Below are 26,784 nucleotides of genomic sequence, written 5' to 3'. Positions count from 1 at the left end.
TATGCGTGCGTGCTTGTGTGCGTGTGTGTGTCCGCGATCCGTGAATGTGAACGCAGATCTAACGCACAGTTGCAACACGTACATGAAGCTGGAATGCGCATCCGCTCACGAACATACTCTTGGCTAGCCAACGTTTCGTGGACTGGGACATAGTGACCCACTATGATTGTGATTGTGAGCCAATCAAGACATTGAAAAATCAATATTGAACTCATCTCTGCAGGGCAATAACCATGCCAAGGAACGCCACGCTCAGTGTTTGCCGGCGCTGTCCACAAGGAGAATGTGTGACGCCAGCTTGTCGTGGTATATGACCTAATGTCAAGTTATGAGGGTGTGAGGTTGGCTGCTTCGTTACTTGTTTGATGGTGGCAGTGATTGGCGACGTGTCGAGCACAAATCATTATCTAGGGTGCGAACATGGCGGACCGATCACATGCGTCCACTACATGTGTTCTGCCAGGGGCTCAGAAGTAGACCTGGTGGAGATTAGCTGGCGGTGTTGTGCAAACTGCAAATTTCCTTCTCGCTGTCAAACGCGTTCATAACGTTCAAGACCACAAGCTACACCCCTAACAATTCATGCATCGTCATGAGCGTGTGCGGGGCCTCTGAACACAGGAAAGGGGAACGGGTGACGAAGGCGACTGACCAGACGGTGGTGGCATGTCGGTCATACGCCAAACAGTCCCTTCTCCTCCTCTCTTCTACTGCCAGTGCTGCATTACTGACTTTGACTGCATGTGGAGGACTGGAGAGAGAGTTTAGAGCCGGTCCGGCGGTATTTAGGCGCCTGTTTTCCTTGATGCCTGCAAGCACTGTCATGCCTGTAAGCTGAAAGGCGTAGGTCGCAAGATGGAATCCAGCTTCGCTCCGGAAAACGCCCGATCGACGGGGAGTATGAAAGGAAATGGCTCTACTACTCAAAATAATAGACCGTACTGCACTGGGTGAAAAAGTGTTGTCCCAGCATTGATCCCGTCCGATACTAGTACTAGGACTAGCAAGAGTAAATTAATAAGTTCCCAGCTTGTGTACTCTTTGGTAATGCATTATAACTACTAGTATCAAGTACGTGGTGCTCAAAGGGGGGGGGGGGGGGGGGGGTGATAGAATACGAGTAGATATGGACCTCATCCACAGCTGTATGGCGAAGGGTTTTGTCCAGAACGGAGTACTAAAGTCAAGTGGACGCCACTCAAACTCTTCCAGCTTTTGAAGCAGGAAAGGAGTGCTCCGAACCTGGTGCAAACCAGGCCTGGAAGTGCCCAAGAACGCCTTGAATCCTGCGACATGAATCGAGTTCTGGCATCAGCCCCGATCTGATAACACGAGTTGCAGATGGAACATGAAGCTAGAACGTCTTGTTCCTGTGAGCCCACTACATCGATAGCATTACGGGTAAAATTATTAAAAATCAATACCGCAGCAGATTTTCATTCCAATGATGCAAAGAGACGATACTAGTAGCACTAGTTGTAGTAGTTCTTGGAGCTCAGTGCTGGGCTCCGAGTTCTGGGCGTCTGCAAGTCTTGACACGATCAATCAGGCACGACACGCTCGCCACTGGACAAAGCCTGACAGCACTCCAAACCTGGAGCCACAGACTGTATGCTGGTATGTTGTGGCCCCCAGTGACCCACGTCAGGTTGATATCATTGAATTATTTGTTGGAAAGGGGGGGAGGTGGGCATACTTCCATATATGGTGCGTTTCATTGCCCTTGGAGAGGTCCTATCTGCATGGAGGAGCGGATGAGGTGGGATGAATACATGTATCTGTCCTGAGCTACTCCGCAAGCTATTCTCGGAGTAAAGCAGTTCTGGCTGCCTGTGCCCGCGTGGCTTCGGATGTTCGGCAGTTCTGCTTCAGCACCACTGCCACGCCGTGGCGCAGCGTGTGAGGATAGAATGATGTGATATTTTAGGTCTACGCTGTCGAGTGTTCACTGTTGTAATCGGTCTCAACACTTTACACCATGGCGCACACAGCACTGTGGCATTGGTGCGTTGCGGTGCTTTAGAAACAGTATTTCTATATTCGCAGTTTGAGGACAATGCAGTGACGCTCCGTCGAAAGTAGGGCACCGATGAGACTGCCTCTGAAGTAAGTCTAGCGTTAGTGCTGTCATTCCATGGCTATCTGTAAGTATACATGAACAATAAATAGCCTTTGGAGAATCACTACTTCGTACTTTTGGAGAATCCTTCAAACAAAATACAAAATTTAATTATTATTATTTCACCGTCCAGTGGCAGAAGCCAATACAAAGGAGGGGGCGTTAGCCAGCCATGGCAAGAGAAGAAAAAAAAAGAATGAATGAAGGAAAGAAGATGATAATCGGAAGAAAATAATGCATCAGCGGGGTGAAATGTATCACTATGTTGACCATGGTGGAGAGCGGCGAGATAAGCTAGCAAAAGAGGCGAGCGAGCCTACAACGTGGCATGACATTTAACATGGTCTACGAACTGTCTAATGGATATTGCCTTCATTTCCATGGGCAGCTTGAGCCAATACGAGTATGCAGAGAAGATAGGAATAATAGTGTGTTCCGACTGACTACAGTCATATGCATGTACATGTATGTACTAATGTTAAAAACCACGAAGTTTATGATTCCCAGCAGGTCACGACGTGTGCGTGGGCGACCAGAATCCCCACGTCATAGAGATGATACCCTGAAACGGCAACCGACAAGCAGCGGATGCGGAAGGTGCACAACTGTGCATCAGCGACATACCAGCCCAGCGCCATGACCAATATGATGAAGCAGTACAACACGCACGTGACACAGACGTCCAAACTGAAGTAAAAGCAGGGCTTGTTGAAGAACATTGACACTACAGGGGAAACCTGTCTAAGACGACCGGAACAGTCAAAACGTGGTCTCTGTTACCAGGTGGTCTGCTTATCCAGGGCAATCTGGCTGGAAATAGCATCACTTGGTCCTGGTTGCAGTGGTCTTCTGGGACAGGTGGTCGCCTTATCCGAGTGGTCGCCATGACAGGTTTTACTGAACATTGCTAGCAGTGTCCAGAGTTGCAGATCTACATGTACATGTATGTTACCACTTCCCCGACACGACACGCAACAAACCATCCGTCTAATGTTTGTAACGTCACTGCAATTGCCGGAGACACCAACTTTGAGTTGAGTTGAGTTGAGTTGCGGCACAATCCGCACCTCTTGTTGATAGTAGTGTAGTGTTATGCATGGACGCAGTGCTGTGCTGTTTGCAAGGTATAGACATGACAAGTATTAGTTAGTCGCCGTACATTCCGCGATTCGGCATGAGCCAATGAATTGCAGGTTGCAGACTGACCCGAGAGCATTCTTTATGTCTTGGCCTTTCCAGACGGGCATGATGTACACCGGCTGCAGGCAGAAGAATTCGGGAGAAAGTAAAAAGTGTTCGAGATCCATTTGCAGTAGACTTCCACGACTACTATACTGTACTCAGATAGAAGACTACTGTACTCTTCTGATTTGAGCAAATACAGTCGCAATAAGCTACTGCGATTGAACGTATCCTAGCTGTCAGGGTTTGGTATGATGTCTTGTGGAAGCATGATTGTGCCACGGTCCTCGGACATACATGTACGACTCGAGTTGCGTGGTCTATTGATGCCAGTATTTTTAGTAGTTTTTCTTACAACTCGCTAGCCCATGATGCCATGCCAACTGATGCTACGTACATGTAGTAGCCGGCAGTCGGCAGCAGGATGTAACAAGATGGTAGACACTACCTTGTACGTCACTATAGCAGTGACGGCTATTGCCAGTATTGGCTACGAACACCTGTATAACTGCTGGTTACTAGTATTCGAGTCCAAAATCCTAGTACAAGCCTGTGCCGGTACCTCACCTGCACCTTGGAGATAGGAGGAGCGGAACGAAGCGGGATCGAGGATCGGATCATAGCTAACAACTTTGCTAAATATGCACACTATAGCCGCGATTTCCTACTTCCACGATTGTATCGGGATCGAGTGAACTTGGACCGTTCCTGACTCAGCACATCCTGGCTTGTTGTCCTGTTACTCCGAATATAAGAAAAGATATAGCATATGCAGTACAGCTGCGCCGACACGTGTCTCGCTAACTCGTTGACGCCCCTCTTTCCTTAACCTTGAGCTCGACCTTGAGATCATTGTTTCAATTAAAAATCAACTTAACCACGAATCAAATCCGTACCACCTCCATGCCAACACATCAGTCCAGATTTTCGGATGCTCTCAGTCAGGACCACTACGTCTTGTGCTCGTACATGTTAATCAACAGTGTGTGGATCAAGTGCAGATCATGTCAAGATGGGAAGGCACTTATCGCCCAACTGTTATGTCGCAGCCGTTCGAGCCCTGTGCCATTGCCAATCCGAACAAGACACCCTCACGACTCACGAGGACTGTCTTTCTGGCAGGTGGGTGACCCTGGACGGGCAACTGCACTGCACTTGCGACCTCGGCTCGCCGAGGCGGCCCTGATAACAAGTTAGAGTGACTGACCAAAGCATGGAACATGTCGAATGGCCGTGCATGTGTGTGACAGCAATCACATCATTGCCCATAGCAATTCTGGCCTGATAACTAACTTAGAATTGTTTGAGATCATCATTCTGTGGAGCTGAGATGGACCAGAAAAAAGGCTCTGGCCAACAAGGTACGCAGCTGTCGGTGGTGGCCGCTGTGTAAGGGTAATCCCCGGTCTCATCAAGGACTCTGTACCGCCAGCCAAGCACACCATCTGTTGATGTTGCTGCATGCATCTTCTCCCGGGCCAACACTTCTCAGGCGAAAGTTAGAGATCAGGCACAGAGCAAGGGGTTCGATACTGTGTATTGATTGCATCCACCTACATGTATTTACTGTGAACGAGTGAGAGCTTCATGGGTAGTCGACAATTTAAAAAAGAGCATTGTACAGCTTTGGTAGTACCATACTATGCTTGTCCATGAGGACGTTTGATGAGGAATACGACGAACTCAGCAGATACACATGGGGCCACGCTGTCCTCTCGCACCACATGGTCATTTAACCTGGTAAAGTGCATAATACTCACGTGCTTTCGGCAGTGGAAGGGGCTACACCATGTGTCACAACATGTCATGTACAAGTGTACAGTCAGTAACACAGTCATGCAGGCTGTAAAGTGTATAAAGTGCTCAACGACTACATGATTGTACTATTTTGTACAGTGCACAGCGATGTTATTAACTTAAACACACAGACACACACACATATGCGTGCATATGCGGTCACGCACACCTACAGAGAGAGAGAGAGAGAGAGAGAGAGAGAGAGAGAGAGAGAGAGAGAGAGAGAGAGAGAGAGAGAGAGAGAGAGAGAGAGAGAGAGAGAGAGAGAGAGAGAGAGAGAGAGAGAGAGAGAGAGAGAGAGAGAGAGAGAGAGAGAGAGAGAGAGAGAGAGAGAGAGAGAGAGAGAGAGAGAGAGAGAGAGAGAGAGAGAGAGAGAGAGAGAGAGAGAGAGAGAGAGAGAGAGAGAGAGAGAGAGAGAGAGAGAGAGAGAGAGAGAGAGAGAGAGAGAGAGAGAGAGAGAGAGAGAGAGAGAGAGAGAGAGAGAGAGAGAGAGAGAGAGAGAGAGAGAGAGAGAGAGAGAGAGAGAGAGAGAGAGAGAGAGAGAGAGAGAGAGAGAGAGAGAGAGAGAGAGAGAGAGAGAGAGAGAGAGAGAGAGAGAGAGAGAGAGAGAGAGAGAGAGAGAGAGAGAGAGAGAGAGAGAGAGAGCAGAAAGTGCGGAGAACGCACCCATAGTGCTGTTCTGTTGGAACCATCGGGCAGCCTTTGCTCCTAGATGGAGGGAGAATGGCAATCAAAGTGGACGGACAAATTGGAACACACACAAGGAGGCCTAAGTATTGTACTGTATAGCGTTACTGCTATTGTCAATGATCAGAAGAATGGAAAGATAGTCCAATGCGTTCCTTTAGTCAGTCCAGTGTCAAGTCAAGTCGGCGGAATAGAGCGAGCTCCAGTGTGGGGAGCAAACTCTTTCCTAACAATCATCGCCGAAGTCGCTACCACTATATCGTACTGTTCCTTTACAGCTTTAGCACTAGGCATTTGCGGATAATGCCGGCAATAAAATTGGCAGAATTCGGTACTTTTTCTGGTAAGTTTCATGCATGTTTGGTATGTGGGTGAAGAAATGGAGCAGAATTCGAGGAATTGCCCGCCATAAGGTTTGTATGGTTCTGCCAATTTCACTGCTTTTCGAGCAGAATCTGCCACTTTTTCGAGCATTACCCCCCCCCCCCCTTGCCTATTTAGCACACTGTCAATTCTTTCTTTTTAAATTCGTTAGCCCTGCTTTTGTTATTCTTATGCTTGCGAACTTCATATGCAAAGTGCCCTCGATGTAATGACAGGGTGGTGCTGGTGGGGTATCCAAGTGGAAGATCGTCATTCAACACACACACACACACACACACACACACACACACACACACACACACACACACACACACACACACACACACACACACACACACACACACACACACACGTCTGCCTATCAAGAGTTGTATAGTTTCTATGCAACTCTATCAATAATATTATTAAAACACTACACATACAGAGAAGAAGCCACTGTCGCTGGAAACGTCTTGCCATCGTAAATGACTCTTCTCTGATCCGAGCTTTTTGTTACGATGTGATCCGATCAATAATATTATTTTTGAGGCATTGTATCAGATTTTTAAAAGTGTTGCTGGCTCAGGTCTCAATGTCTCATGCTGTGAGACATGCTTATATAGATGCATACACTCCCAACAAACAGACTATTCATCTACTGTCACTGTACATGTGTGATGCTGTTGATTTGACAGGTTTAGTGTGAGTCAGCACTCCATGTCTAACCCGGAGAAGTTGTAGGAAAAACGAAACATGCAAAGACCTGCGCCGCGGAAGACCGAAGACCGCGCACACGGGGAAGAGTGGAGAAATTCCGCTGCAGCCGAGTGCAGGCACTTCTCGGCTCAGTTGGTTGTCTTCCAGCGGAAGCAAGAAGGATAAGGACCAGTACTTGAGCGCTGCACTTACATGGGTTATAATGCGATGGTGCGACAGCAAAACGAACATAATCAACCTAGCAGCGTGGTGGACTCGTCTAATCTCATTCCCATCACTCCAGGACAATCGTGTACAGTGATGGGTCTGTAGATGGTGACAAGAGAGATTACTGCTTGCAGCTGATGGAACGCAAAGTACCTCTAGGTTACAGTACTCAGTAGCTGCATGCGTTAAATCAAGGGTCATAAACAAAATATCGCCTTCTTATTATTTTGACCTCACTGATTTCCCTGATACACTACTTGTAGTACCTAATGAAGTTGGTTGCTCTCACACTTGAGCTCACGCTTCTCCCGCTGACTCACGACTGCCATCCAGAGCACACCAGAAGTCCATCGAACCTTCCACTCTGCAAACCTGCCAGAAAGCGCCCCTCCCTGCTCAATACACAGTGCTTCCGGGAATTCACTCCTCATCAGTTGAGCTTGAGTAGGCCGAGGAAGACTGTGTCCGAAGAGCACCACTTACATGTACTGTACATGTACACGTACATGTACAGTACATGTAAGTACAGTGTATAATGATATAACCTAACACTGGTTAAAAACCATTATTAGATAAACCTTGTTATAGTTCACGCAATTGTTAGATTGACAGCATGAAACAAGATGGCGGACACTACTACTGTGTTTGGAAACAGTGACCTTACTACAACCTTCCGCGGTTGGCAGAGCCCCGGTCCCAGCGGACCATTTGAACCATATGGGATTATGGGTATCGCACCCGGTTCTGACCCTCATTATGCTAGGGGGGTTAGGAGACTACTCCTGATGTCGTCTTGTTTTCTTCGCTCTTTTCTTTAATTTGTATAAAGACTTCTTTTTCTTCCAACTTCTGCCCATGGCGTCCTTCTCTCAGCTCGTCAACTGTCAACAACTTCGAGTTATTTCCAAGTGGTACTGATGAAGGTAACCAATTACGGCAACGTGTAGCAAAATTGAAGCAGTTGCTCAGGTTTGTAGATGAAATTCAAGTCTTCTTGACCAGTACTAGTTTGCGTGGCAGCATCAACAGCAGGCAGGTTAACGAGTGGAGGTAACCAACGTGTAGCCGGGGTGTTCCGACGTGGTGAAGGCCTACCCATGGCCACGTCGGGACATCACCAACCCCGTCTACAGAGAGCACCTTCTCGCGACAGTGTCATGGTGATGACAAAAAACTGTTGACAGTTGACGAGCTGAGAGAAGGACGCCAGGGCAGAAGTTGGAAGAAAAATGAAAAAGAAAAAGAAGTCCTTATACAAGTTAAAGGAAAGAGCGAAGAAAACAAGACGACATCAGGAGTAGTCTCCTAACCCCCCCTAGCATAATGAGGGCCGGTCAGAACCGGGTGCGATACCCATAATCCCATATGGTTCAAATGGTCCGCAGGGACCGGGGCTCTGCCAACTGCGGAAGGTTGTAGTAAGGTCACTGTTTCCGAACACAGTGTTCGCCTCGGTCATTCGCAACGATGTCACAATGATGTCAGCACATGAGAAGTCCATTGAACCTTCCACTCGGCAAACTTGCAAGAAAAGTAGAAAAGACTACTACTTGCTGGTGTTCACGAGGGGTTTGTCGTGCTGGAAACGGAGCGATTCTGTAAATTTGTTTCCCTGGACAGTCACGCAGTCATTGGTGATGCCTGATGACGGTTTGGCGGCTTTGGCCTGGAGAGCACTCTCAATGATTTTTTAGATTGTGTATGTAATGGCTTAGGGATTGTTTAGCGGTGTCTTCTGTGAAGCCAGAATCGAGTGCCAGTGTGCAACGTCCATGTTGTGCTTGTAAGTATTAGTTGTACAACTTGTAGCTATCTGAATACCTGTTCACTGCAAGAGACCTACTGCAGAGTACTAGTACTGGGCGAGTTGCCTTCATTCAAAAGTGTGTTCAAGTCTACCCTGCACCGTCGTAAAAGGCGGACCAGGTACACCGCTGAGACTATAATAATAATATTATTATTATAGTGTACCCTTGCCAGGCTGTCGGGTAGTCACTAATAGGCGTGGTCAAAACGGTCAGGTCCACCATAGAGCGTGTATACTGTAGTATCAAAAGTGCATAACCAGCCACATAACCAGCCACATAACCAGCCACATAACCAGCCACATAACCAGCCACCTAATCAGCCCGGTTATATCCAGGTTTCAACAGTGCTCAACACCACAGGGGCGGAGCGTAACCACAAAGGTCAAAAAGAATGGTTTCACCAATTATAGAAACATACGTTGTAACGCTGCGTTTCATGCACGTAGCTAAATGCTAAGGCAATCATCAGACAACAGACGTTGTCTGATGATTGCCTTAGCACTTAGCTACATGTACGTGCATGAAACGCAGCGTTACAACGTATGTTTCTATAATTGGTGAAACCATTCTTTTTAACCAGCCCGGTTATGTATTCTTGCTAGTGTGTTTCGGCTCAACGACTCAGTACACTCAGTACAGGCTTCTAGCCGCATGTGAGGAAAACTCAACGGGCAGATTCTCAGGCTGTGTCACGGGCCTCAAAGAATCAAAGCTGTAAGCTACATTTTTCGTTAACTCAAGGCACACTGGAGACTGGGTGAAACTGAAAGAGAGCTAGAGAGACACGCATTATGGAAAGATGCTTCCCCAGGCATGCTGGGCACATCACAGCGGTATTACCTAGTCCTACATGATGTAAGTCCTTGGTGGTGGGATATTGTCATTATTGAACTGAACTACAGTCATGTGCATGATGATTGTACAGTATGTACCGTATTATCTCTAATATAAGCACACTCTCCAATAATAGCACGTCTCCAATAATAGAACACCTTGGGTCAGCATTCAAAAAATAAAGTGCCCAGTCTCCATTATAAGCACACTGTGTAAATTCATTATCTGTGCCGGCGAAAAAACCCTGAAATGTGTGTGTCTGACATGAATTTGGCTATGGCAACATGCCTATGAAATGAGGTTGAAATAATAATGGAACAGTCTCCAATAAAAGGAACGTCTCCTGCATGCACGGGGGAGGTACATTGAAAAAAATAAAGGACCGTGCTGTATTACTATGAATGGAGTCGTAAAAATTCTACTTCCTCACAGTGCACAAAAGTCATGCATGTGAAGTGCACCCCCGGCCCCCCCCCAAAAAAAATCCGTTACCATGGATATAGACAGACATCACGTGCGTGAGACACTTGAAAAAGTACGACGCACGGAGCTAGATTTTTGAGGAAATATTCATTGTTTGAGGACATAATAATTTATTGTTTCAGTCAAGCTATTTACTTTGCAATCAACTAAACTTTTGTCCGTTCTTAGTTTGATCTGAACTGTCTTTTGGAGAGGTCAATAGAGAAAAGAAGCTGATCTGGTGTAAGTTAGACTGATGCTGCGTGCACTGAGGCGGCACCAGCTGCCGGCTGGCCGTGCCAGCAACTCTATTTCGCTGATTTTCAACAGAAGATGGGATGTTCCACCGGAGAGGTACCGCAAGCTCCCTTACTCCATGCCATCGTATGTGACACCGGAGATGCAGCGTACGAAAGAGTTGCGCGAGTCCTGCTGGAAACAGCGCGATGCCTATATCGAGGAGCAACAAAAGTTGGCTGAGAATTTCGTTGAGAATTCCAAAGTGAGACAGGCGATCGTGAGAGCCAAGAAAGTGTCGAAGTTTTACTATTTTATGGGCGCCGTCACAGTAGGAGGCCTTGTGTATATCTGGTTCACGTGGAGGAAAGACAGAAAACAAGTGAAGGGAATGAGAGAAGCAGCGCTCAACACCCAGCTTTCTGATGAGGTGCCAGAAGAAATCGTAATTGATAAGTCAGACCTACCACGACCCTTGATTCTAGTTGGTCCGTCCGGCGAGCAGATGACAACCCTGATGAAGAGCTTGGTTCAAGGTCGTGAGAATCTGTTTGGTCTCCCAGTGCTCCATACGACACGTGATGCACGCGATTCAGAAGTAGAAGGTGAGTTGGTGTGTGTGTGTGTGTGTGTGTGTGTGTGTGTGTGTGTTTTGTCTCATGGCTTCGCCAGTTGTGTGGATTAGACAGTTATCTGGCGCTAGTATTGATCTGTTTCATTCAGATTCAGATCCGCTATCACTGCTATAAGAGAAAATCTGTGGGTGCACGTCCAGTGCATTTTGCAGATTTGCGTGTTTCCTTGCGACGGGAGTATACACGGTACATGTGTGTGTGTGTGTGTGTGTGTGCGCGCGCGCGCGCGCGTGCGTGCGTGGGTGTGCGCGCACGTGTGTGTGCGTGTGTCCTGCTTGGAGGCATGTTGTACTCCTGTGCGGTTCTAGCTACACTCCAGCAAGTGAGCGTATTTTGAAAACATAAACTTGTGGACCTGCACCAGATTTCTGTACGGATTTCTAGCGTACTGTCGAACGGCTGTTTGAATGCGCGAACGACCCCAAGCTCTCGTGATGTGGCAGGTGCGCGCGATCTGCACAACGCTGGCGCATCTACACTTCCGAGAGGCTGTTGTTCAGCTTGTTGAAGACACAAAAAACGTACAGAATTCTGGAACCTGGCTGAAATGCAACTTCGTTTGTAGCGAAAATAAAGTATGTGAGCAGGATAGTGAAGAGAAGCTTGATATCATCGAGAATATTTCCAAGGAATTGACATTGATAAAAATTGCTGCAAACCTCTCACCTGAAATCTTGAGGTTGCCAAGTGAGCGATGGAGCAGCTTTCTGGTCTGCACTATTTCTCGGTTTTCAGTCTCTTCAAACGGCTAATTTTAGCAACTTAAGCAAAAGGAGTGTTTTCGCTGAAGTTTTGCCACGCCAGTCGAAAATTTGCATGTACAGTACAGTACAAGTCATCCTTCTTTGTAAAGTCTGAAACTCGTATTGCTAAATATTTCATCGTGAATTGGTCCAGATTCAGAAAACGCTAAATATTTTACCCGCTAAAATTCGCCATTCTACAGTACTCCGGTACATGTGCAGTGAAACCTGACCACACGGTGAAACCCGTCTAAGCCGACCCCTCAATGGACCTTCAATATGTGGCCTCCTTATCCATGTTCATTTTATAATTTTGTAGAAATGATACCCCGGTTGTTGTTAGTCCTCTGGGGACGGCTGGCCACCCTTGCAGAGTGGCGGCCTTGACACGTTTTACTGGATTGCCTTCTTCTGCCCAGGTTATGGCATGAGTAATTGGGTATGCTTTTTATTCGCCGTATTTTCCGGAGTATCAGCCGCACTTTGAACACTCGAAATTTACACAAAGGAGGGGGGGGGGGGGTGGGGATGCGGTTTATACTCCGATGATCAAATTAATGGTGATACATATTAAATAGGGTAGATGTCTGTATTACGTGGCAAAAAAATGGGTGTGCAGCTTATACTCCAGTGTGGCTTATTCTCCAGAAACTACGGTAGCTGCTGTTACTACATCTTTAGGGGTCGTCCATAATTATCGAACTTTTTTCACGAAACGAAATAATTTCGTTATGGGGTGGGAGGGGTTGACCAATTTCGTTTCAGAAAACTTCGATACATGTACATGGCCATAGGAGCAGTGACACCCTTGCGACTTTTGTTGTATATGCATGTATATGTCAACAATTTTTACGTTCTGAAGGGGAGGGAGGGAGGGGTTGGGTCAAAACTAAAATAATTCGTTTCGTGAAAAACGTTCGATATTTACGGACGGCCCCTTATCTTGTGTTGCTACTCTGACTGTTTCTTTGACTGCTTTGGCTATGGCTGTGGCTACTTTGGCGGTTTCTGCTTGTTTTGCTGCTCACTTCTCAGGCGAGGAATTTTGGTTTGCACCGCGAGCTGCCCTGGAGCAAGGTGTGTACTCCGGAGCGTTTGTCAGCCACGGTAATGTTCGCGTGGGTGACAAGAGGTTTGGCTATGGTCTGAGCAAGGGATCCATAGCTGATGTGCGCCTCTCAGGCCGCGTGTGTCTCTTGAATCTGGATGTTGAGGTGAGTCCGACTGTGTAGCTTTTGCCAGTTTTCGAACAGTAGGTGTAGACGATTGTAGAAGTGAGTGAGATAAAGTGTGTGTGTGTGCGTGTGCGTGTGTGCACATGATTGTGCTTGTTTGTTTGTGGATATGTATGGCATATTGTAGGTGGGTATGTAATAAAGGTATGAAATACAGTGCGATAGCTACAGGTACATGGCACTGCAAGGCCCTCATATCTCGCTTTTTGCATTTGATTTTCGGTTGAACAACAGCTCTCTCACTCCTTGTGCACTCGGGCTCTGCATTGTACCGTATCTCCCCGAATATTTGTCAAACCTTTTTACACTAAACGTCAAGGGCAAAGAAAGGGGTACGACTGACAATCGAGTGTGAAACCTTACTTATGTGAATAAATTGAAACAATATGGCTCAAACCTGAAAGTGGGGTGGGACCTATAATTGAGGAAATGCGATATTTATTACTGAGAACGATCAGTTGTAGGTTCGACTCCATAACCTCCACTGCATCCTGTGACATCATCCTATGACATCATTCTGTTTACCCTGCAGAGGATAATGCTACTGTACGTTCATGGGTGCAGCTTTACCTTATACTGTACTTGTTGTGTTGCCCTGTGTACGATGTATGCACATGTTTGATGTACCTGTCTTGTTCTTTTCTTCTTCTTCTTTTTTGCCGTTCAGCACGCCGACGTGGTCAGCAAAACAGACCTTCGGCCAATCGTCGTGTTGGTGTCGCCAGCCAGCCCCGCTGCTGCGTTACCTGAAGACGTGGCAGCGGCGAAGAAGGCCGGCAAGCTGTTCCAGCTGGAGATCACGCTGGGAGACGGGCAGTCGTCGCTGGATGCAGCGCGGGACAACGTGCTCACCCTGCTGGCCGAGCAGTTCACGCTCGCCACGAGAACACAGCGCATCATCAGCGGCGAGCATACACAAGCAGCCAGTGCGCATAGTGAGGTCGCCGAAACCCCCCGCCCGGACAGTGAACAAACAACACCGAATGAACAGAGCCAGCCCAGTACTACTAGTCAAACCACTTAAGATTTTATCGCATTCCTTATGAATAGTTATTATTGCGACCATGCGTTTGAAAAACAAAACTTTTGAACTGATGCGGCCACTGTTTTTTGCTGAGTGGTGCATGCTTGTGTGCATAGTGGAGTGAATACTGTAATTCCGCGCATATAAGCCCATGGGCTTATATGGGAAACAATGCAGTTTGGGGATAAAATATCCAGTAAAACATGTTCGTTTTTTAGCCCATGGGCCAATATTCGAGTTCTGAAGGTTCACGAAAAAGTACAAGTACGTGCACATGGTCAGTCTACCATACTCTACTGGTAAACTGCACTGACCTGCTGTACCATGTCCATGGTAGGAAGAGTCCTTTTTGTGAAAAATTCTACTTGACACGTGATTTGCTTTTGTGTCTGTTTATTAGCCCATGGGCTTATAAACGGAGGTGGGCTTATATCCGGGTATAGGCCCATGGGCTTATATGTGCGGGATTACGGTAAGTGTTTGCCATAGCGGCGGAGTGCTGGTTTGATGGCAATATTGTAGTTTATGTAGCCATTGCATTGCTAAGGTACTCGTACTGGCCACTTGCCATCCTTTCACCCTGTGGCGATGTCATGTCCATGCTCCTTCCTCTCCCCTCTCGCAATCTTCTCATGACATTAGTGAGGTTCTGCTCTACGCAAAACCGTAGAGAAATCACATAGAGAACAGGTGGCAGGGTTAAGTCTATGGCTTGCGTGTTTTGGGTCCAGGTTTCTACGTGGAGATGAGATTCCCTACGTTGTGGCACACGCACATGAAGTAAATGCGTACGGACCTCCTGCGTATCATTAATATTATTTTTGAATTAACGAGAAAGCCCCCCCCCCCCCCCCCCCCCCGCGCACACACACACCCTCCGTTATGCTCAAATAATTATAATATTGCAAAGGAGATACCGGCGAGAGAGGACGACAGAACATTTGCATGTGAATCTTCTCTATTCTGGCAACAAGCTCAAGAAAATTAATACAGTCAACGTGGCCCGAACTCACTGTCGTAACGTTAGAATCCAGATTATGCTACCGGTATAGTTAACAGAACATGGATGGCTACAATTGTACATCAAGACATACAATATGTAGACTGAGAAAGTGACAATCATCATAAGGCGATGACGCATGTTGGAAATTCCCTAGTAAAATAAGAATAAAAATAAAACGTTGTGGGGAGTTGTACTACGTGGCACAACACAGAGAAACCTTCAGAACGACAAGTTGCCAACTATCCGCTAGAGATTATTGAATACCAAGACAGGTATCGGAACCCCTGCATGCCACAGCCGACATGACTGGTGGGCAGCCACACCCACGCACATGAAGAGACAGCTCTCCTTCACATGGATGGGGGGGGGGGGTAGTGTGCGATGCAATACGTTGTGAACAGCCCTAGTGGCTGGGGTAAGGACACACGTAAGGCCCGGTTAGCCTGTACCGCGTGTTCAGTGAAACGGAACCTGCTAACAGTGTGAGCTAGCTGGCATTTGTCTGAGCGAGTCAGACTGCTAGCTGGCATTTGTCTGAGCAAGTCAGGCTGCTAGCTGGCATTTGTCTGAGCGAGTCAGGCTGCTAGCTGGCATTTGTCTGAGCGAGTCAGGCTGCTAGCTGGCATTTGTCTGAGCGAGTCAGGCTGCTAGCTGGCATTTGTCTGAGCGAGTCAGGCTGCTAGCTGGCATTTGTCTGAGCGAGTCAGGCTGCTAGCTGGCATTTGTCTGAGCGAGTCAGGCTGCTAGCTGGCATTTGTCTGAGCGAGTCAGGCTGCTAGCTGGCATTTGTCTGAGCGAGTCAGGCTGCTAGCTGGCATTTGTCTGAGCGAGTCAGGCTGCTAGCTGGCATTTGTCTGAGCGAGTCAGGCTGCTAGCTGGCATTTGTCTGAGCGAGTCAGGCTGCTAGCTGGCATTTGTCTGAGCGAGTCAGGCTGCTAGCTGGCATTTGTCTGAGCGAGTCAGGCTGCTAGCTGGCATTTGTCTGAGCGAGTCAGGCTGCTAGCTGGCATTTGTCTGAGCGAGTCAGGCTGCTAGCTGGCATTTGTCTGAGCGAGTTAGGCTGTATGCTGGCCGCATGATTTGTCTGAGCTAAGCATACAGCATGACATCAAGATGAGTTTGCGACCTTGATCGCTGATCAATTTTAGGTCAAACAGGCAGTGGATGCCATCATATCACCTACTACTACAAATTCATGTCATTACAGTATGGAGGGGAATACTCGCATTCTCTTTGGCATCCACTTCAATTACGGAACTTAGCATATCGCTCACCACTCCAGGAACTGACCCTTCAAGTTCATGAATTTGCCATTGGTGTCGGCGTCTAGACGCAACGCAACCTCCAGGATTCCGGCTACTGATTCTGCCGGTGACAGTGGTGCGGCAGGGCCACCCATGTCCGTACGCACGTGTCCCGGACACATCAGCAGTGTCGCCACCCCTGCGTCGGTCAGCTCCTCGCACATCAGACTGCCGAGCATGTTCAGTGCCGCTTAACTTGCCTTGTAGGAATACATTCGCCAGTTCTCCTCTTTGGTGCCGATCGAACCGGAGAACGAGGAAATGTGGACCACGGCCGCCCGCTTCCAGCCAAACTGTTCAGCTTTGTTTACCACTGCTGCCTGCTTGAGAAGGGGCATCAGTGCTTGCGTCATCAGCACAGGCCCCACTGAATTCACACGGTAGTGATTCATCATTTCGGCAGCAGTGAGCTGCTCCATGCGGTCTGTCTCCACGCACACTGCACTGTTATTGAAAAGAACGTTCAGACCAGCTTCACCCACGACGGAGCGCACAGTCCGTTGTGCCGACGCAATGCTCGCCTCGTCCGTCACGTCTAGTTGTACGAGATGAATGCGTCCCTGTCCCTTCTCCGTCGCCAGCTTCTCCAGGGCACTAGTGGACTCTGTGCCGAGCGGCGAGCGATGCGTGGCGAATATGTGGTCCGGGCGCGGCTCGGAGGTGAGCAATTGACGGACAATCTCAAATCCTATGCCACGGTTTGTACCAGTAACCAGGACATTGCGGAGAGAAGCTGCAGCCATGGCTAGGACTTATACTAGCTCCGGTAAGACCGTGCCTTGCCAGAATTCTAGAAGGGATATGTGTGGTTACTTCATTCAAGTAGGGTTCGCCATGCAAAGGCAAAACAGTAAACATTTTGAGCAAAATAGGGCAAAAATACTTGCTATTTTTTGTTTACCAGTATACTCGCCGTCGCACGTGACCCGGGCCGGCGGGTAGCTAGTACTGTAGTACTACTAGTAGGCCCAGACAGATTCTGCTCCGGAGCTCCGGTCGCCTCGATATTTTGCGGCAAAATGTTGCTGCGAAATCTTCGATACTTTGCCGAGCCTGGCACAAGAAACTCGATATTTTGCTCCATTTTGCTCCGGAAAAACGTATATTATATCCACTTCCCGTACAATCCCGTACAACGTTTCATAAAAATCGCAGGGTCGGTTTCTCAACACGGGTTTCAACGCACGTGTCCCTGAGTTCTTCCAAAATCAAGTTGATCCACAGTGAATCCCAGAGATATTTCAGTGACATAATCTCATCCTGGGCAGTGTATCCTGCTGAACGGGTAAGAAACAAGGAAATCCAAGTGTCAGGCATCAATTTTACCCAACATCTCGATATTTTCAAAGTGTTAGGAAATTTGAGGACACATGCCACGTAATGCTCTTTTCTCTCCGAAACTCAACACTTGCAAGCCAGATATGAAAGAAAGAACAAATCATCAGTCACACCACCGGCACTCGAACCAGGGACCTTGCTATTCGCGAGCAATGCTCTAACCAACTGAGCTACAGTATGACTCTTATCCACAGATATTGATTGATCGAAGAAGGATAGATTTACCATCACTGTGGATAAGAGTCATACTGTAGCTCAGTTGGTTAGAGCATTGCTCGCGAATAGCAAGGTCCCTGGTTCGAGTCCCGGTGGTGGGACTGATGATTTGTTCTTTCTTATCTGGCTTGCAAGTGTTGATTTTCAGAGAGAAAAGAGCGTTACGTGGCATGTGGCCTCAAATTTCCTAACACTTTGAAAATTCTCTGTGAAGTCCAAATTTGAAATTGCAATCTCGATATTTTGCTCCGATTTTGCCGGCGATTTCCGCTCTTTCAATTCTTCGATATTTTGCCGAAAGAATTGCCGGCAGGATCTGTCTGGACCTAGCGGGTAGGCCCAGGCCGGCCAGACAGCTAGTACATGTATATGACATATCCTGCCAGAAGTTCTTTTGGCAAAATATCGAAAAAAGAGCGGAAATTGCCGGCAAAATCAGAGCAAAATATCAACAACGGTTGGGTAAAATCGATGCCTGATACTTGGATTTCCCTGTTTCTTACCCGTTCAGCAGGATACACTGCCCAGGACGAGATCATGCCATTGTCACCGAAATATCACTGGGATTCACTATGGATCGAAATGATTCTGGAAGAACTCGTGTTGAGAAACCGACCCTGCAATTTTTATGAAACGTTGTACGGGATTGATAAATATGGTGGTAAAGACACACCTGGCAATATGGCGGTAAACACACGCCTGCCCATACACGCTCTCTAGGCTGCAAAGTTCTCACCATATTTATCAACCATAAATACAGCTGCAGTGGTGTCTTCAACTTCATTCTCCCGAGTCAAGCTCCGTATGAAGACATCCAGGAAGAAGATTGCCTGATGAGTCCAGCGGGGACGAAACGTACGTCGCAATCGAGCTATGTCGTTGCTGTGTCATCATCTATGTGCCATGCGCTACTTGATGTACCAGCCTGCTATGCCGGATACCGCCACCATGCATCGACCAGGCGCCAGGCGCGAACTGATGGTGGTGGTGGTGAGAAGGAGAGCTCTGTGCCAGAACTTTGCAGCCTAGAGAGCGTGTGTGGGCAGGCGTGTGTTTACCGCCATATTGCCAGGTGTGTCTTTACCACCATATTTATCAACCATAAATACAGCTGCAGTGGTGTCTTCAACTTCGTTGTACGGGATTGTACGGGAAATGGATAAAATACGCTTTTTCCGGAGCAAAATGGAGCAAAGTATCGAGTTTCTTGTGCCAGGCTCGGCAAAATATGGAAGATTTCGCAGCAACATTTTGCGGCAAGAAATCGAGGCGAGACTGGGAGCCGCGGCAGAGTCTGCCTGGCCGGGCCTAACGCGGGGCGCAAATATTTGCAAAGAAACCTGCGACAAGCATTATAGACATTGGACTATAAAAAATATATAACATTATAACTTAATTACTTGCTCTGATGAAGCCTCAGCACACACGCCTAGCTGAGTTTTATGGGTTACCAAAGACTCATAAACGGGACGTTCCCTTGTGGCCGGTTGTAGCAGCGTATGATACCCCAACGACTGCTAGATTAATCATACTGGAGAGGATATTAAACCAGCTCCTTCCATTCGTACCGGCATACATTCCCAACACCCAGGATGCGTTAGAAAGATTTTTAAAAGCGCACGCTTGCAACGTTGGACACATCGACCAACACTCCAATAGTGCTATGCAGTGGGTGTAGTGGGTCTATATCCCTCTATTCCAATCCAAGAGGGAATTGAGTGTGTCATCTCCTTTCTGCAGCAACACCATGCCGATATTGATCTCCTGGGACTATCTTTCCCTGATATCAAGGACCTTCTGTTATTTGTCCTTACTCACAATTTTTTCGTTTTGGAGATCAAGTCTACAGGCAGAAGGAAGGTGTTGCCATGGGCAACCAACTCGCTCCTCCATTTGCTATTGTCTTCATGCACTGCGTCGAGACCCGTATGTTGGAGACCGCCACCCTCCAGCCATCTCTCTATGCAAGGTACATCGACGATACAATTTTAATCTATTGCTCAGCTGCTCTACAGGTATTCATTGCCCACTGCAATAGCCAGCACCCCAACATCAAGTTCACTTACGAAAGCAGTGAAAATGGACCGGTTCCATTCCTTGACGTTCGCTTTGAGGTTACCCCTGACGACGGCACCATTACACACCGCCTGTACAGGAAGCCTAGTGACAGTGGCGTCAACGTGGACTTTCATTCCCAAGTGCCTCGCTCCGTCAAGTATGCGGTCGGTAAGCAGCACTTCGTCAGAGCTCGAAAGAATTCGTTCTCACCGGCACAAGCCTGTGAGAGTCTCGGTATGACGAAGAAATTGCTGAGAAGGATCAACTATCCCGAAGCAATCATCGAGGAGATTTCTCAGAAAAGTTGCCACACCGCCCAATCACGCGAGCCAAAAAAGATGCCGCTATACTGAAGCTACTACCCTTTCGCTCAGAAGACATTCAGCGGAAGGCGAAGCATTTAGTCGAGCGCTCGGGGTTCCCGGTGAATGTTGTGTCTGAACACACACTCAACCTAAAAGATGCCCTCGTGAAGTCAGCGCTGAATCCATCGAAGTGCAGCATGACACAAGAACGAGTGAGGCGCCGAGAACAGCGGACGCGAGGAAGACCGCTCAACCCCCGCATCTCATGCTCCTCTGGTTTGCCGAGCTGCATGTGTCCCCCGGCATTATTATTCTATAATAGGGAGGTTTCGCTCTACGGAATTACGTATGAAAATAACGTAGGAACTGCACGGAATTTTCATACGTAAAAATCAGAGCTGCTGGGTTTCGCTCTACGTGATTTATCCACGACGGCTAAACGTGAGTTGTTGCTTTGGAGACGCATTGGCTGCATGCGCCCACCGCATGCACCATGAACCGAAACCGGGTTTTCCATCTTATTTTGCACGTGGTGTACGGTGTGTGTACCTTGTGTTTCGCGCGGCTTGAACGTTGCCATGGTCAAATGCGGAAAATGCGAAAACATATTTCAAAAAGTCCTACGGAGGACCCAACGTAGGAAAGAGCTTTCCTACGGAAATCCGCAGAGATATTTACGTATGAAAGCTGCCCTCGCTCCCCGGCGCGTACGACATACGGATTTTCATACGTAATTACGTAGAGCGAAACCTCCCTTATGATGAAGTGTGCACTGTGTCGGAAGCGGTATGTCGGTGAGACCCTCAGGGTCGCAAGAGACAGGTTCGAGGAACACCACTATGAAGCATGTCACAGGATGCTATTGCTTGACAAACCGTGGGGTAAACACATGGCTACTGATCACCAGCAGCACGGAGCCATCAAGAGCACAGATGTGATTTTCATTGAGGCCCCAAGTACTGGCCGTGGAGACACGGATGAACAGAAGGAAAATTAGGGAGTCCATCGAGATTCGAGAGCGTCGTCCGGAGATCAATATCTCCTTCGGATGACCATTGAAGGCGCTCAGACCCTCAGGGTCGCAAGAGACAGGTTCGAGGAACACCACTATGAAGCACGTCACAGGATGCTATTGCTTGACAAACCGTGGGGTAAACACATGGCTACTGATCACCAGCAGCACGGAGCCATCAAGAGCACAGATGTGATTTTCATTGAGGCCCCAAGTACTGGCCGTGGAGACACGGATGAACAGAAGGAAAATTAGGGAGTCCATCGAGATTCGAGAGCGTCGTCCGGAGATCAATATCTCCTTCGGATGACCATTGAAGGCGCTAGCATCCTCACAGTGAAACTGCTAAATCTTGCTGTGTCTGTGCAGGTTTGTACACACAATGATCGTGGTATACACCTTCGTACACACATTTCCTGCGCTTTATCTGCTGAGCTGTTGCATACCCACTTTTTCAGCGCATTTCTCCTTGTTGGTTGTACATGCAAATTCAGACACTCAATTGCATACGGCGATTGTGTTTTTTTTACATACGCTCTCGCTTGCTTTCGTTGTAAAAGGCCACGTGTGCGTACTACAATGTGTACAAAAATGATTTTTACCCGCCATATACGCGCAAAGGTCACATTTGGATCCGTTGGATCCGGTCAACCCTGCTCCCCGAGGTGGGTTGACTTTCGACCAATCGAAAGGGTGCGAATCCAGTGGACCCGGTGGATCGGGATCCCGATCCTACCAATCGAACATGCACTGATGCTATGCACAAGCAAGACTAAGAGCTCTCAACGACAATCCAAAATTATCGAAAAATAAATACGAAACGAAAATGTACATTGACAGGGTCCAAAGTTCAAAGATCAAAGGTCACCACAGGCCCAGTAAGTCCTGGAACTGACTGAAAACGAAGGAAGGAATGTCCAGCCAAAACACAAAAGTGCACAAACACATTGTACACAAATACAGTAAAACATTGAGGTATGTACACTCACACATACACATACACATACACATACACATACACACATACACATACACACTCACACATACACATGTACACTCACACATACACATACACATACACATGTACAAGCACACATACACATGTACAAGCACACATACACATGTACAAGCACACATACACATGATGCACGTAGAAGCACTACCACACATGCATGGACACAAACACGCATACAATCCAAAGAACATGCACAGATCGGCTGTATGTCAGGAGGAAGCGATAGACCAACACGAAGCTTTCTTCATCAGGACAAAATCTGTCTCTGCAAATTCTCTCACAACCTCATTCCTTACTCTCACCATCTCCTTCATCATCGTACTCGTCTCCTTCTTCGTTATTCTCCACCTCATCGTACCAGGCAAGATGCACATACTGGACATTCAGATCATCTCTGGCCATGGCACTTAGAGCCTCACACAGCCGTGGAGACAATAGAGCTCTTTCAGGCATCACCAGCTCCTTCAGAGACGCGTAGCTCTCAGCAGCGGCGGCGAACAGCCTTGCTTCGCTGTCAGGGTCCTGAAAATTATTCCTCCGCATTTTGAGCTTGGAGAGCTTTGGCAGACTGAGCAGCAGGGACGCAAGCACTGGAAGAGCTCCCGACGAGAGGCTGTCGTCGTCCAGGTACAGCTCCTCTAATCGCCGGCATTGACATAGCGCGCCGCGAACGGTTTCCATGAAATCTCCAGTTAGCGCATTGCGACTGAGTGAGAGCCAGTCCAAACTCTTGTGTTGCTGTTGGATGATTCGACAGATGATCGGTGCATAGTTCTGCTTCATCCCAACTTTGCGCAGCCGAAGCCATTCCAGCCTCAGTGCTCCTAACAATGGTGCTAGCTGGGTTAGACCTGGCATATCCAGTACATAGTCATACAGACTGATGTACTTGAGATCAGGGCAACTGCTGCATATTCTAATGATGACGTCAAGGTTGACGGCTGGATCGGTGCACTCTTGACCTCCAAGGTCCACTCCCAGCAGTCGCGTACAGCGGTGTGTGTTGCTGTGGACGGCGGCCATAGCATTGCTGTTGAAGAGGTTCTTGGATGTGAAGAGGTCTCGCAGTGTTGACGTGTTGGATTCGATACACGCTGCAATATGGCCCGTGTGATGATCTGTTAGGTTGTTACCCTGCAGGTCGATGACCGTAAGATTGCGTAGTAGAGCTATGCCATCAGCCATGCATGCATAACCAGTATCACCTATACCACAGTCATACAGGCTGAAGCTGGTGATGAACTGGTGGTGGTGAAGTACGACAGTGTTGATGGCCTGGCAGTCCAACGGTGTGAGAGGAGCGTCGTCGAAATCTACTCCGCACTCCGTGAAGATAACTTGCATGCAGTTGATGTCTTCGATGCTGCTTTGCTTGGCGTTGACGTACTCCGCGAAGACCCGGCAGGCGTAGAGGATTCGTTGTCTTCTTTCCGCGTCACTGATGTTCTCCAGAGCTGCACGAGGCTGAGCTGGTTCGTCGGATAGAGGAACTGGAGGTAACTTGGACATGGGAGTGAGGGTGAAGCATCGAATTGCTGGTCCTTGCGCCTGGTGGGCCATGCAATCGTGCAGCATCTGTGTACTGGCGCTGGCGATGCGATCTGTCCATATGGGTAGCAATGAACGAACGAAATCCTTGCAGGTGATTTTGGTGAGGGCTGGGTCAATTTCGAGGCGGACTATTTCAGAAGCAGACAATGCGAGGTCGATCCTGTCACCTAGTAATTCTTCTGCAAGATGCTCTGCTTCGTCCAGCGAGAGAAAGGAGGACACGTGGTTGGCCCATTCCATGACGTGGTCATGTGTGGTGAAGAGAAAACATGTGACGTTGTGCCCCTCTGCTCCTGTGGAATGCTGGTCGGTATCCTGTGGCTGAGTAGACGATGTGGCCTGTGGATTGAGAATGGCTTCAATCAACACATTGACCGACTCACTGTCCAGCTCAGTGGCCAGTAAGCGCCAAAACATATTGAGGCTGCCTGTGAATGCTCCAAGTCGCTGCACAAGCCAGGCGATGTCAGCTGCACTGGGAGAGCGGCTAGCCATGTAGCGAGCTGCTAGAGCTTCCTGAAGTGCCAGGTGGCTGAAACGCCACTGAGCCCTGGACTGTGGCGATGCTGCGTCGCAGGCGATGAGCATTCCAAGTGTGCGAGCTGCTGATGACAGTGAAAATAATGTTGAAGTCGGCATCTGTGAAGACGACTTTCCGACGGATGAGCATGTGAAAAGCAAAGCGGGAGAGATCAAGTAGATTTTCCTGTACGTCAGCAGGAACATCGTCCCAATCGGTGTATTGCTGATCACCGCTGGGCAGCTTTCCTTCTTGCTGATTCAGTAGATGGAGGATTAGCGAGTTGAAGATTGTACCCGGTGTGTTTGGCAGACTGTGCTTGTGTCGGTAGAGGCTGCAGGTTGCTTCGGCAAAAAATGGGGTGCGCATCATTGCGGCCAGCTGCGGGTTGGTGCAGAGCTCTGATAGCAAGCCGGTTGTATCTTTCGGAGACAGAACATTGCGAATGTAGTGCTCCAAACCTTGCTTCTCAAAGCCTAGCAGCTCCACACGACGATGGAAGACTATGTCCCGGTTTTGTGTCAGCTTCATGGCTTCTGCCGAATGGCGTGACGTGATGATCAGGTTGATTCCCGGTAATTCTTTGCCATAGATGACGTTGTACATGAACTTGCTGCAGTCGGCCAGCTTGATCTCGTCGAGGCCGTCGAGAATAATACAGGCAGATTCAGGATGATTGCAAACGAAATCAATGACTTCAGCCTGCTCACCTGGTAGTGTGATGCCGTAATTCTGCAAATCTAGGAGCTCGGCGATGCTTGTGATATTGCGTACTTCTGCCAAGCGCAGCTCCAGTGCACGCAGGACAGCGATGTTAGGCCAAATCTGCCCTTTCGCCCATTCAGAGGGACCCTTCTTGGTGAAGAGCATGGTCTTGCCTGCTCCAGCCGATGACAGGGCAATGGCACGGAAAGTCTTCCCACGCATGCGTTGTCGCATGGCTTTCTTAACAGTGAGGATCTGGGCAAGTTTCATCTTGTGCAGCTTCCTAGCTTCAGACGCAAATGAATGAGACAGCCGCTCATTGCCTGAAGTTGTGCCAAGTTTCTCTGCTTCACGCATCCTAGCATTTAGCTTCTGCTTCGACACTACATGGAGCTCAGCATAAAGTTCGTCCATGTGCAAGATTCGTTCCTTCTCTTCATCGGTCTCCTCTATGCAGAACTGCACATTGCTGTAAGCAGCACACAGACGGTCATGGCATTTCTTCACGGCAGCAGGTAGTGGTTCTTCAGGAGTAGTTTCGCCATCGTGACCAGAGCATGAGTTGGCAGTTGGACTACTTGTTTGGGCCATGCTGCAGCAGCTCGGCCCTTATGAAGACTGCTCACGTCAGTGCTCTCACTTACGAACACGAGCTACACTACAACAGACAACAGTTACTAGACTAGAGCAAGCTAGATCAGCAAGAGTACATGGGGGTTATGTACTCTTGGCTATAGGTTGGTCGTCCGTAAGCCAGCCTTCAAAACAAGTGACCCTCCGTGTTGGGCGAGATGGAGTACAACTACAAGATCTCTTCAACGGTCATGGGCCTATCAGAGAAGGGATTTCGAGTTCTTAGCCGCCCCGAAGCTGTGAACGGACATCGCGAGGACGCATTTTTGTTAGACCAGACGAGCAAATTCACATTTGAAAAAGAACAGGAGCGGAGAACGTATCTCATCCATCAAGCCACATCTGTCCACATCTGTCCACATATCTGCCCACAAGTGCTAATTGTTGTGAGTGGGCCTGAGTGGATACTGCTAGCGTTATAAGTAGCATTAAAGTGACGGTTACGAAAGATGTTGCGACATCGGCGGTTAGTAATGAAGAAAGTGTCTGCTCCGAACGTCGGAGCTCGCGCCCATGTCGCAACATCTTTCGTACTGTTGTCGTGTTGTCCTCGCGCGGGAATGCGACTACCGGCACTACATGTAGTAGAGTACAGTAGTCATGCACCAGTAGATCGTACACTACTATTGTAGATGGTCGGAGGTAACAGTGTTGCGAATGGCAAATGGCCCTCAACGTCTGTTCTCACCACTCCATGTGCGACACTGACTCACGCTGCTGCCTGGTGGTAGTGGTGCTCACGAGGTGTTTGTTGCACTGGAAGCGGAGCGTCATTGGTATCCCAAGTGATGTTGTGGCTCAGAGAACACTACAATACATTATTAATGCAGTGCTCTCGGAGCAGAAATTTCTTTAGCCTATTCAAGTACTTCAACTGGTGAGGGGTGAATTCCCCGAAACACTGGGTATTGGGCAGGAAATGGTGCTTTCTTGCAGGTTTGGTGGAAGGTTCGACGGGCTTTCGGTGTGCTCCAGACGCAGTCGTGAGTCAGCCATGTGTCAAGTCAGTAGGCAGGAAGCGCGAGCTCCGACGTTCGGAGCAGACACTTTCTTTATTTCTTCGGCATTTTCTAC

The 26,784-nt window shown here is 48.3% G+C and overlaps 2 protein-coding genes across 2 annotated transcripts; one reads left to right on the top strand and one right to left on the bottom strand.

The window, feature by feature from the left end:
- The first annotated feature begins 10,315 nt into the window (after positions 1 to 10,315).
- LOC135822945 (uncharacterized) lies at positions 10,316 to 14,121 on the top strand. Its single transcript, XM_065335785.1, has 3 exons — positions 10,316 to 11,018; positions 12,827 to 13,005; positions 13,694 to 14,121. Exons 1-3 carry the CDS (start codon positions 10,433 to 10,435, stop codon positions 14,048 to 14,050), a joined length of 1,122 nt encoding a protein of 373 aa, XP_065191857.1. The 5' UTR covers positions 10,316 to 10,432; the 3' UTR covers positions 14,051 to 14,121.
- An 843-nt stretch (positions 14,122 to 14,964) lies between these two features.
- LOC135822944 (uncharacterized) lies at positions 14,965 to 17,186 on the bottom strand. The gene has a single exon (XM_065335784.1). It carries the CDS (start codon positions 17,098 to 17,100, stop codon positions 16,549 to 16,551), a length of 552 nt encoding a protein of 183 aa, XP_065191856.1. The 5' UTR covers positions 17,101 to 17,186; the 3' UTR covers positions 14,965 to 16,548.
- Positions 17,187 to 26,784: the final 9,598 nt, after the last annotated feature.

This window comes from Sycon ciliatum, chromosome 8 (genome assembly GCF_964019385.1).
Source record: "Sycon ciliatum chromosome 8, ocSycCili1.1, whole genome shotgun sequence".
Lineage (NCBI taxonomy): Eukaryota > Metazoa > Porifera > Calcarea > Leucosolenida > Sycettidae > Sycon > Sycon ciliatum.
Note: the sequence above shows the minus strand (reverse complement) of the source record. Positions and strands in the feature narration are given on the sequence as shown.

Excerpts from the sequence above, each read along its gene's own strand:
- LOC135822945 (XM_065335785.1), top strand. The coding sequence starts at position 10,433 with ATGCTGCGTGCACTGAGGCGGCACCAGCTGCCGGCTGGCCGTGCCAGC. Across the intron at positions 11,019-12,826 it reads ACGCGATTCAGAAGTAGAAG|GCGAGGAATTTTGGTTTGCA; the intron begins GTGAGTTGGTGT and ends CTCACTTCTCAG. Across the intron at positions 13,006-13,693 it reads TCTTGAATCTGGATGTTGAG|CACGCCGACGTGGTCAGCAA; the intron begins GTGAGTCCGACT and ends TTTGCCGTTCAG.
- LOC135822944 (XM_065335784.1), bottom strand. The coding sequence starts at position 17,100 with ATGGCTGCAGCTTCTCTCCGCAATGTCCTGGTTACTGGTACAAACCGT.